Source organism: Hirundo rustica, chromosome 5 (genome assembly GCF_015227805.2).
Source record: "Hirundo rustica isolate bHirRus1 chromosome 5, bHirRus1.pri.v3, whole genome shotgun sequence".
In the NCBI taxonomy this organism is placed as follows: domain Eukaryota; kingdom Metazoa; phylum Chordata; class Aves; order Passeriformes; family Hirundinidae; genus Hirundo; species Hirundo rustica.
In genome coordinates, this window is record NC_053454.1 from 67854380 (window position 1) to 67869982 (window position 15603).

Consider the following 15603-nt stretch of genomic DNA (forward strand, 5'->3'; position numbering starts at 1 on the left):
TTTAGCTAAAAAAGTATCAGTAAGAGCCAGCTAATTACACACAGTGAATTACAAGCTACACCACCAAAACTGTCTGTGAATCAGCACAGCTCCCAGCGTCTCACAAACATGCTCAATACCGATGTCTTCTGAAAGAGACTTTTCTCTTTTTTAAAGAACTGGTTAATAACAATAATCTTTGCAAAATGCAGTATGTTTTAGAGGAAAATAAAGCCAGCCTGTATCTGAACAAACAGGGTAAAAAAACCCTCTATAACTGTTTTCTCAGGGAAGGAAAAGATGACCACACAGTTCACGGCAAAGATGGATATTCAGGTTAACAGTAGTGGCAGGGTAGATCTTCCTGGCTCCTGTTTACAGAGCTGGGTTCTAATTCCACTCACACCACTGGAATTCTGACAGCCAAGAAATACCAGGCTATGCTTGAGAAACTGTAACTACAGAAATTGCATGGGATACTGGAAATATGATTGAAGCTGAGACTATGTAAAGCATTACATTAATAATAAAACATGAAAAAACCCCGAGACTACCCCAAAGAAAATGAAAGGTAGAATTCACAGAATTCACAGGTTCCCAAATTTAAGAGGGAAAAGCTTGATTCCATATTAACATGATAGTAAAGCAACTTCTAAAATCAGTCTGAGCAAAAAACACAAGTGCATCACTTTAAGTGATTAAAGGGTTGCTTCAAATTTATCAAGTCAACAGAACTGCATAACCTGAATTTTTGTTCTCGAACCCACTGAAAGATAATGCAATGTTATATTCCTTTCTAACTACTTTAAAGAAATTACACTTAGGAAGTCAGGCTTCCTAGTTTAGCAGTTATTGTGGACCAACGCTGTCAACCAACTCCAATTTTCAACCAGTTTTGAAGAAGAGGAGATCTTGAGGACATAAATTTCTCTGCAGTCATATAAAAATACCAGTCTAATTTAATCTCAAATTAATAGCCTACCTGAGCCTAGAAATAAAAGAAAGCATAGGGGAAGCTTGCAAAACTGAAAATATTCTTATATTCTGCTCTGCAAAATACAAGTATCAGCCTAGAAATACAGATGAATTAAGAGAAACAAAAAGTTTATACTGTATTTTTTCTTAGAAGAATCACACCACCCATTTTTATCTTAATTTATAACAGCAACTGCTCAGAAGAGAACATTAGATGGACATTCCAAGAGGTTTTTGTCCATTTTATTTTAGAAGTCTGGAGACTCCCTCCACACCTGATGTTATGGCTTTTCTGAAGAGGTACAGAAGTTCTCACAATCCAAAGTTTAAATTGCCTAAATTGAGTGTGCTGTACCTTAAAAGAGAAAATCAAAAATAATATATTCCATTTACTCTGTCATTACAAAACCTCATGTCATCAACAAGATAATGGAACAGTCAAAGTTTTACTTCAGTGCTAACTTCACAGAGAGCATCACAGGTTCTATTTAGATCATTCTTTGTTTTGCTGTGAGCACATCTTTGAGTCTGGATGGTTTGCTCCTCAGGGTTTTTCACCACAGGTCTACTGCCATACACCTGACAGGATTTGAAACACATTCTGCAGAAGGGGAACAAAACTGCGCTTACTTCAGCTTACTGATCATGGATTCTGTAGTGTCAGTGAGGTTTTTTGTTTCTTCTTTCCACCGGTTTGTTGCTTTTTGCTGAGCTACTAAGAGACGTCTGAGCTCAGCAGTGGACTTGCGACTGGTGTCCTCCATCTCCTTGAGTCGAACTTCATACCCATGTTCTTTCACTGCATGCTCATGCTCCATTGTGCTTATCTAAAAAAAAACAAAACCAGAAATCCAGTACAATCAAATCTCTCACTCTTTACCTTTTTTTTTTCATCATTTGTTTTACAATGCCAGAGTTAAATTTATAAACATTTGTTGAAATCATGCAACATACAATAATTAAACTCCTAATTATATACTCAGAGATCCATGTTCCCAAAGCCAATTTAAGCAAATAGGACAACTGACAATAAAGGATAATGAGCTGTGTATGCTTATTTTTGTAAGTAATCGTTATTCTTCTTCCTTGTGTTTCCTCCACAGAAACAAGTTGGTTCTTTTTTATCTAGCTAGATGCATTAGGAGTTCCTTAACTGCATCTGCAGTCCTTTGTACATCAGAGGGAAATGAAATCAAGCAGTGAATCTTATCTATGATTGTAATGGAAGCCTGTCTGATTAAAAATGAGACAGACAAAGATTTAGTATACACTTTCTATGCTTCATATCCACTACCCGTCTGTTGCAAGATTCTGATCCTTTGTTTAAGCAAAGGGTTCTGGAGCTGGACAGGAGTCCCTGTTCAATTTGACAGCTTTCTGTATCTCATAGTGCAGAATATGGAAGCCAGATTTGAGCCTGGTTCCCATTTACACCTTGTAAAACTGCTTACTGAGGTTTGTCTTTCAGTGCTCCAGATCCTTAGATCCCTTGTTTTGGTATCTTTACACTGCACGGGGGAAAGTACCAGCTTCACATATTCAGAAAGCACATCAAGGATGAAAGCTGTTCCTCCCTGCACAAGCCACAGGTACCACAAGGTTACTGCTTATTCCTTATCCCACCTGCAGCCTGCTCATCAGCATTTAATGAAACACGTTCAAAAAGAACAAACCAGCTTTCAGCTAATAATCTTGTTTGCAGTTAAGCAAAGAGAAGAATTCCCTCTGTCCAGAAAAGAAGAGCCAATGCTTGGCAGCCACACCATTAAATTATTTATTAGTTACACACAGCCCTGACAATGTGGGGGACACACAAGTAGAGGAACAATGGGCAGAAAGACAGACAAGAATTTCTGACACAATAGAGATAATAAAAAAAATGAAGATTGGATATTGCAATATTATTTAATCTATTCATCTTATTTAAAGCAAAGAACATTTGGGGTCTCCTTATCAAGGAGAATTTAATACACATTAAAATACAATTTAATTAGCAAAGATTGTGTTACCCCATGGATTCTGAGGACACACAATGCAACAATAAAATTACTTCTAAGCAGCAACCAGGAAGCATCACTGAAACTTCAATCTTAGTTTAAACATTTAATGTTTTTTTCTTAGGACTGCTGCCTTACTAAGCAGATGTTAGTCTTACACTACAAAACAAAACAAAACATACCTTTATCTTAGCTTTTTGTTGAGCCTCTACTGCCAGTTTTCTCAAACCCTCCATTTCATTTTGCAGTTGTTCATTCTCTTGCTGAAATTTTAGTCTTTGTTCACTGACAAAGGCACTCTTTTCTCTTTCTGAATCCAGAGTGCTTTGCAATTTACAGATAACTTCCTGGCAACGAGATTTCACTTCCTCAGAGCTAAAAGAAAAGGCAAGTCTGGCTGCAGCTGAAGAACTGAACAGCCCCTGAACCAGAGAACAGAAGATACAGACTGGGAGCTATGCACAAATCAGCAAAGAACTTTATCACAATGATGGAATTGATAAAATCAATCTCAGTTTCACAATTATGGTATCTTGTTACTATGTCTGCTGCTGAATAAAAAGACTTGACAAAGCCCTAACACACACTTAACAGTTTAAATAGTCTGAAGCAATTTCCATTGCTTCTCTTCTTACTTCTATAAACATCTGTAGCATCACTTACTTCATTTCCAGTTGTTTCAGTTTATTTTGTGTCACCTGCAGATTCCGCTGAAGGTCATCTTTGGCAGCTTCTGCAAGTAAATACTTCTGATGCAGCTGCTCGAGCTTTCTACTGTCAGGTTCATGCTCTCTGTGTTCCCTGTAAACCTGAAGAGTAAACCTGTATGGGACTTTACTCCTCATTGCATCCTATTTTCCCCATGATTTAAAATAAAACTTAATTTCTAACATTGTTGCTGCCACTTGAAAGAGAGAAAAGCTTCCAAAGATCTGATTTATTTTGGTTTTTGTCTATTGATCTTAACTGGAACATGTACCAGCATTCTTTTGGATTATGTCAAACATCTCTCCTTTTACTTTTTACACTTTTCAAAGAACTTTCTTTTTCAGTTTGGTGTTGCAGCTTTTAAAGACTTTCTGGATTAAAAAAAAAAAAAAAAGCATGCGAACAACCTTAAAGTACATAAATGAAAATTTACAATTAAGAAAATCTACTCAAAAATAAAATAAGAAATTAAGGGAGAAATACATGAAAAATGAAGAAAATCTATGTACTTTTCCTCCTGTAAAAAGATCTTAAATGTGATTTAAAAATACATACCATTGCCTTACCTTTTCAAGTTCTTCTTCCACTGCTCTCTTTTCTCTAATAGCTCGTTCAATTTGACTCTGTTTTTCTCCACATTCCTTTTTATAAAAGTCATTTTAAAATTAAGTTTAATAAATCAAAATTAAAATTCAAAAACTGCTGAAGCCAAACCCTGCCCAGGGTAAATGTACTTGTAAATCTTGCTGCTGCCATGGATGCATTTGATTGTATTTACCTGTTCATTATTTTCTCTATAGGATCATTCAATATCCAGACCAAGACACATAAAACGAAACCTTTTAAAAATAAATTTAACTAATAAATAGGCGCATCAGCCTGGAATTCTTTTGGTCACCTGCATAATTTATTACAAGTTCCTGGTTAATTCAGAAATACGATGTCTGTGATCCACAGGCTTTCTCTTAGGGTACTTTATCAGCTTTCATATCAGCTTTCCTTTCTACACACACAGCTCCAGAGAAGCATGGAGGCCTGAGTTTAGGGTATCTCTGAAATAAAAAGGGATAGTTGAGAAATGCCATCACATGGGACATGCTTTCGAGAGCACAGCTCTCAGCCACAATGCCTGTGAACTCATCTCTGGAGACATGCAGGATGGAATGTACTATACACTAATAGAGAACTGTCCTACACAATTACTCATTAATCACATACTGATTGACCTAAACCACTAAATTCTAGTGGAAGTATTTGATCAGCAAAACCTAGCAGTCTCAAATGTTTTGCTACTGAAAATATTTTTTGCATCAACTCCATACCATCTGAAGAGCAGAAACTTCTTCTGTTAGCCGAGAAACCTGCATGTTACATTGCCTCTTTGCAGTGTCTACCTGTGACCAAAACAAAACTACAAAATTAGTCCCACAAACTATTTTTCCATCTTGCTTTTTGACACACATATATGTAGTCTGTAGGTGGTGCATGCATATAAAGCATGAAAATATTTGTGACTGGAATAACTGACAACTCTTACAACATAAATGTTAGAAGAATGATTGTTATCAATCCATACTACTTTAACTGAGGGTGTTTAGGAGAAAAAAGTACAAATGAAGACATCACAAGTGCCATTCACATCTTCACAGTGCAGCCTTTTCCATGCCAATGTCTGCAGAGACACCAATAGTTTTGGTTCTCGTTTAGGACACATGTCTAGACAATAAATGCTGAAGAGGATGGTGCTATCAGCATGCTGCCGTGCCACTGATATTATCCAAATTCTTGTGAGAAAACTGCTCTTGATGACCATGCACCAGCAGTAGCTTTTCGCTCTGAGGAAAACCAAAAAATCTTCCCATTCTTTCTAAACATCGTAACTTACTTCCTTCCTAATTCTTGCAGCAGTGTTTTCTGCAAGTTGAGACATTTCATCCTGCAGTTTTTTGATCTCTTCTTCCTTTTGCTTCTCCCCAAAGAGTGCCTAGAAGAAAAATAACAAAATGAAATATGACTGATATTCGGTGGGATACTAAGAGCACCAAGAGAAAAACCCATGCTGCTCAAAAGACACCTTCTTTTCCTTTTTACTTTGGGGTAGCTGACACTGACACTCAATAACACTGAAAACATGTTGCACTAAATGCACACTGCTTGTAAATCAGAACCACACAAACAGTTAGTGTCAGTAAATGCCTTTTTCTGTTGGGACTTGGAGATTTTGGCTGAGCATCGAACTACACAGAAGAATGCAGAGAGCAAATTTTCAACTTCAATCTCCTACACAGCAGAGAGAAAACAATTTAAAACACAAAGTATTAACAGATATGTATACTAATGTGCGTTTTTTTATTCTGTTCATTAGTAGAACACTTTTTTTTTTTTTTTCCTCAGTTCATTAAATTTTCTTTCAAGTTTGAAAAATTCAGGATGTTTAAGCCAGAGCAGTAAATTAAGAATTGTCTGCTTTGCTTTGGCTCTTTGAGCCACTTTTTCACATCAATATTTTTGGCATAAATGTTATTCTGTGATAGTTTAATCACACACTATAAATAAAAGTTTCTTTTAAGGCCTCTCCACATGTCTAGGTTTCTTTGCTGATGACTCTGCACTTCCCTTGTTTCCTATGTCTTCTCTTTAACAATAATAAATTCCTAAGAGAACCTTCCATTTTTTTTCTGACACCAGTATTTGGTAAGAAACTCTGAACTCTTGTCAAAAAGGCACTCAATGTATGCTTTGAAGTTTACATTGTATGCCAAGTCTGAGTGATGTGTGGTCACACCCCAGTTCGCTCTCCGTGTGTGATTAATTTTAGCACTACAGACACGAAAGAAGCTAGCTTGTGTATCCTAAATACCCTAATTTCTAGGAAATACCTTCATCCAATGACTTACCTGACTTTTTAAAAGGTTAGCTTCTTCCAAGAGCTGTATGCAATCTTGGACTTTCGCAACAGCATCGTACTTCTCACTTTCTAGACTGGCAGACTTGGCCTGAAGCTCTCTGATCTGTTCCTCCAGGGCTACTTTTTCTGCTCTCAGCCGTTCAGCACCTTGAACAGTCACACACAATCTACGAGACAGTAGAAATTTAACAATGTGATGGGTAATTAGGACACTGATCCATTCCAACTGAGCTATTAATAAGTATCTATGCATAAATCGCCCAAATTGCATTGTTTCCTGCTTGGTTTTGGACAGAGCATGTTGAGTTTGATGATCAATCAAGTCCTAGAAAGAAACAGAATTATAAGAGTTAAGTCAGATAACTAATCTCAGAAGATTCTTAGAAGAATCCCAGGGATATCCTGGGATACATCACTAAAAATGTTCCATATTAAACCAGAATAGAACAGCCCCAGAAGAAATAAAGTTTTCCTCTGTGGAGTAAACGGAGTAATTGGATGTGGGCAATGAAGTTGCAGCTACAGTTTTAGAGAAAGAAAACCACTGGTAATTTCACAACAGCTCAGGAATTCTTATTGTTTAACTACAATTGTCAGTATTGGCAGGCATGAGAAAGGACAAGAGAGCCTCAAAGGGATCACCAAAAACATCCCTTTGTTACTTCCTACCATGTCAGCCATAAAACATACAAAGACAGACGAGATCCCTATTTTTGTAGAGCCAGGGTATGATTTTTGCATTTATCCAGTTAGTAACACACAGTGAGCTTTACTCTCTTTACCTCATTTCTAACTGTTTTATACCAGACTGCATTTGCTGCAAGCGTTTGTCAGATGCTGTTTCTCTCTCCTGGGCAGATATCCTGTCTTCTTCCTGGAAAGAATTAAAGTATTATCCAGACCTGATCTGAGCTTCCCTGAACAAAACAAAGATATACTCACATAAAACAAGCTAATTTAGCTTGTTTTAATTTAAGCTTGCAGTTAATTTAACATCAGCATTCAGAAAACGACTGTCCATTCATTTACAATAGAAATTATTCCTTTCTCTAGAATACCTTTCTCTCCAACTGGCTGTGAAGCTTCTCCTTCAATGCCATAATTTCTTCAAGCTTAGCATTTGCAACCTGCCCATCTATTTTGGCTTGCCTTTATATTAAAATAAAACAACAAAAACAACAGTTATCACAGAGGGGAAAAAATGGCTCAATTAAAACTTTGTCACAATAGCTGTGAAGAGAAGAAAAATTCCACGATACTGTTCTTACAGGAACAGAAGGAGTTTCCCCCTTCTCCTTCTCACCATGTGGTACACAGAGAGAGGAATACCAAATTCCAAAAGCCCTGTGGAAATGACTCCACAGATTACGAGGAAGGTGTATGCATTGATTAAAGGAGGAGAACTAGGCAATCAAAAACTTCAAGTGATTCAATAACTTAGGTATAATTAGCCACAGATAAGTAACAGAGAAGTCTTTTGCAGAATCAGATTTCACTTTTTAAAGCAATAGGACTAGGAATTAAAACAGCTATTATACACTTCTAAAGAATTTAGGTGATGGGCTTTGTAATTTGAATAGTTTTTGTGGGCTGAAGGAGAAGAGGAAAAAAAAAATGAATAGTTAGTGAATCATGTTAATGACTAGGGGCTCTTCATCCTCAGTAGAAAAGTCTGTTGAAAAAAAGCAACCCTCACACTCCTCTGACTTGGGAACAGAAAGACACAGAGAGCCTTCAGCTGGGGTGTAACCCTGTTATCCAGACTGTATACTAGGCTACATTTAACAACCAATGATTGACTCTATCATAAAGTTAAAGGAGAGTAAGCATGTACTAGATTAGCTCATGCAAACTCCAAAAACAATTAGTCATGAAAGAAACTAGAAAATATTTCATACTTCTAACAATCAATTTCAAGCAAATATTTCTTCTAGAAATACTGAATTAAGGGCATAAAAGTCGAGCATACTGTACCTACACGAAAATCTTAAGCAAAATATACATAATCCAAGCAATTTTACAGCAAATTCTTAACTTCAGCCCAATTAACTGGAAAAGTTAATTTGGTTACAATTTCTTTGAGAAGTAAAAGCTACAATAAAAACATTATTCCTAAAGACACGATTTTCAGTGTGGATCCAAAACTTCGGCCTCAGTCCATCTGAAAGATTGCACCTTTCTCCTACAAGAAGCACTGCAAATTCAGAAGGACGTTAAATTGCCTCCTGCAAAATATTTTAGAAGTGTTGTAAAACAAAATAAAAACTCAAAAGGCAGCATAAGAAGGGAAAAAATAAGAAAAACACAAAAAGGTCATTAAAAAATCAGAACACCTTAAGTATTCAAAAATGCATTTTAACAACTAAGTTCAGATCGAATTCAGAGATCTGCATTTTACAGGCAACAAACTTATTCTAAAGATACAGCTTTTATTCTTTACTGTGCAATCCTAATCTTGACAAGTTATCTCTGTTTAAGAGCTTTAAGATTCTGAAAAGCAAATCCATGCCAAGTTTCTTAATTTGTGTATTTTATTCAGGCCATACAAAGCTAATTTAAACCTCAATTCTTTAACACACAAGTCGTTTTTTCTTAAATCTACTTTTGCATTCCCGACTTAGTACTCTATTACCATAAATCATGTAAAACTATTAAAAACATCCCAAAGGATTAGGATTGTCTGCACCATACTCTATATAATCCATGCAGACTGCATCTTCATGTTATAGGAGAAACTGGTGAAAATATTCCAGGCTTCTTGGAGAAACACTGCAGCACTTTTTAGGGATTGATAGGGCTGCTGCCATTAACTTTGAGAGTAAAACACTTTTTAGGGGTGCAAGGACTTCAGGCTGATCTAAAAGGAAGGTGAGCATCATCAATGTCTGTAATTAGAGATGGATAATGACTGAATCTCTTGTTTTACTCTCAGTTCATAAATCCATCATTGAATGAAATAAAATTTTAATTTGACATCAACTATCACAAGTTAAAAGAGAGAACAAACACAGTAAACTGGATTGAATAGATTTCAGCTGCAAACAGAAATAATCATGAAATTGTGTCACAGATATTATTTCTCCTTTTCCTTGATATACTTCAGGAATGTAATTAACGTTTCTCTTACCTTTAACTTTCACAGAACCTATGGTTTAGAGCTCTTTATTGATAAGGGGTGAAAGCAAATTTTATTAAAAACATTAAAACTTGGAAGCTTGCTTGAACATTCAAATTTCAGAACTGTAATGAGTAACCACACAACTGGCGCTTGAGCAAACTGTATTCTAATGAAAGCTTATCTTCAGAATCGATTGTGATGTGATACTGACAATTTTTTTTCTTCCCAATCAAAGGTCAAATGTTGACTGTTTCAGGGAAAAGCTGAACCAAACTAACTGGAAATATGTTACCATAACACTGATGATGTCTAACAAACTTCAGAGACAGTTACTGAAAGCATTCTAACTATCAGGATGAAATTAGCTTGCAGTATAAACAAGGCCCATGACAGCAGGTTTGGAAAAGCTATAGAAAAAATACTAATTATTTTTTTTAATCTGCCTGGTTTATACCTCAGTTGTTTTCTCAGCTTCTCTAGTTCCACATCTTGTTCTGTCACAGTTTTCAGAAACTGCTGATTGGTCTGTGAAATAAAGAGATGTTTGTAACACGTTCATAGTAGTATTGAAGATGTTATACATGTTACACATGCCTTACACTGAAATATTAAAGATGACCACAATGGCAGGCAGCATTCAAAATGCACAATATTCTCCTTTTCTCCCTTCTCTCCTATTAATTGCTAATGTTCTTCTTCTTTTTGTGACTGTTGCTAAGAATTGTTTTCAGGCACTTCCTACTCTAAAATATCTACTGTGAGTGCTAACAGTTCATTTCAAGACCATCACAGAGTATCCAAAGTAAAAACCTCACCTTGTCCACATTCATTATTTTGGTTTCATTAATATCAACAAAATGTCAGATGAAATTAACTCAGATAACAAATGAGATCTTTCTGCAAATTTCTGCAGTTTACTTCAGTTTTTACTGCCCTGAATATTTTAACATCAGCAGTGAACACTCCTGCCTCAGTACTGAATCTCATTTCCAGAGCATGCATAAATACCCTGAACAATTCCTACCTGAGCACATCTAGGAAACACAGCTGTTTAACCACAATAAAAAACATGACTAATTTACGTGTCTCCTCACTTCCTATTTTTCAGTTTGTTAGCTCAAAAAAGGGCTTGATGCTTTATCCCATGACATCTTTACGCCTTTGGAAACAGATTGTGCCAAATGTTTTTTGGATAATGCAAACAAGTGGATTATCTTTGTGAGGAAAAAAATTTTCAGTGACAAAATCAAAAGTAGGCTGTTAGACTAGGTTAGGAGTCTTTTTGCACTGCCAGTATTCAAAACAAACACCGAAAAAAAATCATACAGGAATCAAAACAAAAGCTGCTCAGTCAAAAACTTCACCCCCTCTTTCACCTCGATTTTTCAACAAAAAATTACTTGACAGTTTCTACAAAAACTGTCATTTTTGGAAGGCCTAGGCTAAAGCTTATTAACTAGGAAGTCTCACAGTCCAAGGATGTGGATAAAGCACTAGAAGGTTATTAAAGCTCAGAAAAAATGTGCATAAAAGTGACAGAGACACTGAAGACAGCAGTACCAGAGCAGGAAAGGATAAAAATTTGCCAGAGCTAGCATATGCAAGAGGGCATAATTTAAAAAATATTTTCTTTGTGAAGACATTTTTGAATGTGTGAAGTACACTAGCCACATACTGTAATTCTGAGCATAAACTTACCCCTGAAGTGTAAAAGAAAGAGCTCACATAAAATTAAAAGCTGACCTCTCAACCACCTTGACCTCGTGTTTGGAGTTCAGGAATAAAGCCATCTCTGCCTCCTGGTTGCTGGAGAAGTTTGCAAATTTGAGTGACATCAGGTATGTGTGATGGCCTTTTTGCTTTGGTTTTGTACTTTGAGAGTCTAGTAGGAAAATAAATAAATTACTAGTGAACTGTTCAGGTGGTTTTACTCACCAACTCTATTTTCTCCTTGGCCACGTGCAGTTGGCGAGTTAGCTGCTGAAAGCTAGTCAGTTGATCCTAAAAAGAGAATTCAGAGTTTCTTATAATCGGTATAGTCAGAAAGAGTGAATAATTAGAAAGCTTCACAGTCAACAGAAAACATTTAAAAAAACCCAAACTATACACATAGCAGGAAATACAGTGTGTCTTCATAAATTTCAGCTGGATTGTTTTTAGCTGTTAACCTCGTACCCCGTAAAATTAGATTTACTACTGAACAATTTATCTCGTTTTCCCTGGGTGACAAACTGCCTCTTTCCAAAACTCGTATGCACTTACTATCAAAACATGAAAGTACACATGAACAGTACTTTTAAAGAGCCACAGACTGTGATGCTACTGCAAGCAATTCTGCTAAGCAAACTAGCAGACATGAACCTGTTAATTAAAAAATGCCTGTTATGGACATTTTAATTTGTTCTTTGCCATACAGGATTTCACGTGTCCGTTAAAGAAAATAAAATAAAAAGCTCAGTTAAGTTCTTGAGTCTCTGAATGCAAATTCTATCATTCTAGGAAAACTAGCATAACTCAGAAAAACCATCTGCAGCCAGGTACCTTCAGAGCAGAGAGAGGACTGAAGTCCCTGAGCTGAAGTATTTTCTAACTGTGCTAACTGAAAGTCTCAAGGCCAAGGATATGCTCGAAACATATTCCTGCCACTCCCTTACCTACTACATCCAATCCCTATGATATCCCCTCTCCTCCTTGTCTTCTGTCAATTCTGATTCTACTTGATCTTACCTACTTCTGTTTACCTCTCGCAGCTATTTGCTGCTCCTTCATTGAAAGCTAAACCTAAAATAAAGAGAGCTGTTTTCTCTGGGAGACCAGTAGTATTTAAGAGTAAAAGCCTGTTCAGCCTTGTTCTTGTCACAGTGGCATTAAAAGGCACCAAAAATTTAGTTACTAATAAAAAAATGGAATCTGGAAGCCCTAAACCCTCCAAAACCTACCAATGACTTTCTATACTCTACTGTGTGAGTATGTTATTAGTAACTGACAACACAACACAAGAAATAATCTCACACAAGAAACAGGAGCAGAAAGCTGGAACTACACAAAGATAAGAGTCCTCTTAACTATTCCTTGAAATAATTATGGAACTTGACAGAGTACAACAGCTGCAGACACTTAATCCTGTTTCTCAGAAAAGATTGCATCACCAAGGTGATTTTCATACCATATAAAAAACAAAAATCAGTAAAAAAATATTTCTGAGGTGAGCTGTAGCTGTGCCCTAAGTCAAGTGTGTTTGAAAATAGAGAGGAAATATTAAAAGAACTTGCAGGTTCTCTCCTAGAAATACGTGTAGCAAGGTACATAAATGCATCAAATTTCTATTAGTCCTTCACACACTGAGCATCTTTACACAGCTCATCAGAGCAGAACAGCTTTTCTAAGAATTTCCCAAAAGGCCTTCCCCACACTCAGCAGAAGAGAAACAGGCTGCTAAACACAAGCTAGCATAAGACAAACACTGGTGCACTTGATTTTTCACCTGTTTACTTCTTTGCTGAATAACAGCAGGAAATGGTGACTACTTTTCCAGCTATTCAAACACAGGAGAACAGATAAAGAAAGACTTTCAGCTCAGAATTCAGAAATCTTAAGCAACTTTTTCAGATGTTTTGCTGCCCTGAATGCTTCTGACCATGCAATTCAAACACAGGATTATTTATATGCACATGCTTGTTTTGTGTACGTATATACGCATATGAAAGGGAAAAAAAAGAACAGAAATAAATGAAAATTACATTCTGCTTTTTCCTTTCAGTCATGAGAATGTGTGTTTTAGTCAGGTGCTCCTGGTACTGCTGCTGAAGTCGATCGTGCTCCCGTGACAGCATCTGCCAGCGCTCAACTGCTTGGTCTTTCTCCTAATTTACAGAACAATATTCTATTATAGCACATTTGTCTTCATCTGTCATTGTCTAAAAAGACAGGTCTTAACTTCAATTTTGAAGGAATGCCATTACCTATACTTTTCTCTGCATGTATTTTTTTAATTTAAATTCAAGTGCAGAAAAACAGATGCTTGGAAGTTCAAATTCCACTTTCAGTTTTTTGCCCTTTTTTTTTTTTTAAGTGCTCAAACTTTTCCACATCTTTATGGTAGGCCTATGGTATAGATCCTATTCAAATATCAAAATTCAGTTATCAAATTCAACTTAATCATACACAACAACTGATATACTGTAATAAACTGAACAAAATTCACATATATTTTCAGATTTAGACACAATTTTCTATATCCCACACTTCCCTCCTCATTTCACATTATAATAGTTTTGATTAAAATTACAAGTTACTACAAAAAGCTTGAATTCAAAAAAATATTTCATGGAGTGCTAATCATGAATTCAAACATAAGGATCAAGTTAACTAGGTAAAATTGCTGACAGAAATTAATATTAAGAAATTATTTTATGAATCTAGGAAAGGAGTTTCTTCAAGTCTTTAAGTTCAAGAGGGATTCAAAACAGCCTCAAGGAACTCTGACCAAATGATTTCTGAATCAAGAAATAAAACAGCCTCCCCTGATCCACCAAGGCACAAGAGAAATAAAACAATATAAATGTTTAATCTCACACACTTTCTTTTCCAGCTGTAGCTGTTCTTGAAGGGTTTCACTATGCCCTCATCTGCAGGAATATCAGTTCTTCCAGATGAATGAGAGGAAGAGCCTCCAGTTGCTTCTCAAGAGGCTCTTTCAACTCTGCATTGCAGCCTGAAATTCAAAGAACCAACTTCAGCAAGGTATTTCTTTAAAAGGAATTTTTTTAACAACTGAAATATACTGTACCTTCCACCTATACATACTACTTCCTTCAAAGTCAAATTAAATTTATTAATTTATGTTCTATAAACTAAGTAGACAGTTTGAAAGAGTTCCACATCTAGATCTTTCAGTGACATGGTAAAATCTCCTAGACCCTGGTGCTGTAATCTGTCTTAAGCACTTAAAGACTCTAACATTAGGATCCCGGATTCACTTAGTAGAAAGATTTCAAAGATTTCAAGGTCCTAGGGAAAAAAAAAAGCTTTTTAATGCTTGGAAATCATGAGAAACAGTAGTGGCAACATGGCAGTGCAATTATTTACCTTTTCATTTTCGTTGGTGACTTCTTCCAATTTCAATGTCATCTCAGCCATTTGTGCCTGACACAAAGACATGCAAGAGTAAGCGCTCATTTAAGTCAACCAAATCCTAGTAAAATTGTCATCCTGTATTTCTGGCTGACACTCCAAAGATGGACAATTTAATTCAGCACAACATAGTGAATGAAAGTCAATTGCTTTTCTAAGGCAAGTCACAGGATGCCACTTGAATTTAACAGCTGCCAAGTCCTGTTACACCTCAGCATTTGGAAGTTATTACAGACATTGAACTTAACCTTTTGAAATTCTTATGGCCCTTACAGATTGATTTTTAATTAACTCAAGTTCTTTTAGGGGTAGAGTGGATAACTCATCTTCTATGCTGTAAGCATTTAATGAAAGTTTAGGAATTAACTGAGGAGAAACTCCAGTTATACAAATTAAACTGGCTGTTTTGTTTACTAGTGCAAGGAAGCCCTAGTGCTCCTGTCACCTTCTGAAATTGATCAAGCTTGAAGACTATTCGCAAAATCTTTATGATGGGACAGATCAAACAAATTAAATGCACTAAACCAAAACCAATGTGTAACTTCTGCACGAAGATCATGAACAAAAATTGCTTTCTGTGCCACAAGTTTTAATCTCACTTGGTTTTCAGTCATGCCATGAAGCATTAAAAAGTTTCATTTGTTGTGGGTTAAAGGAAGATGGTTCCCTTCCACCTCAACTCCCAGGATTACCCTTGTAATTTGGGTACTCTCCCAACCTTTTCACAGAAAGCTCTCCATTCCTCCCCTTGGGGCAGCCTGCAGTCCAGCAGCTTTGTGAAGCAT

The 15603-nt window shown here is 36.3% G+C and overlaps 1 protein-coding gene across 1 annotated transcript in view; it reads right to left on the minus strand.

The window, feature by feature from the left end:
* Positions 1-15603, minus strand: part of SCLT1 (sodium channel and clathrin linker 1) — a 29419-nt gene that overhangs the window by 9831 nt on the left and 3985 nt on the right. Inside the window, 16 exon segments of the mRNA XM_058420499.1 lie at positions 1585-1781; positions 3134-3326; positions 3615-3760; positions 4226-4300; positions 4982-5053; positions 5545-5643; positions 6557-6734; positions 7350-7441; positions 7626-7716; positions 10140-10210; positions 11621-11686; positions 13426-13548; positions 14265-14296; positions 14299-14329; positions 14332-14418; positions 14774-14830. Of these exon segments, the coding sequence (XP_058276482.1) occupies positions 1585-1781; positions 3134-3326; positions 3615-3760; positions 4226-4300; positions 4982-5053; positions 5545-5643; positions 6557-6734; positions 7350-7441; positions 7626-7716; positions 10140-10210; positions 11621-11686; positions 13426-13548; positions 14265-14296; positions 14299-14329; positions 14332-14418; positions 14774-14830 (1610 nt within the window).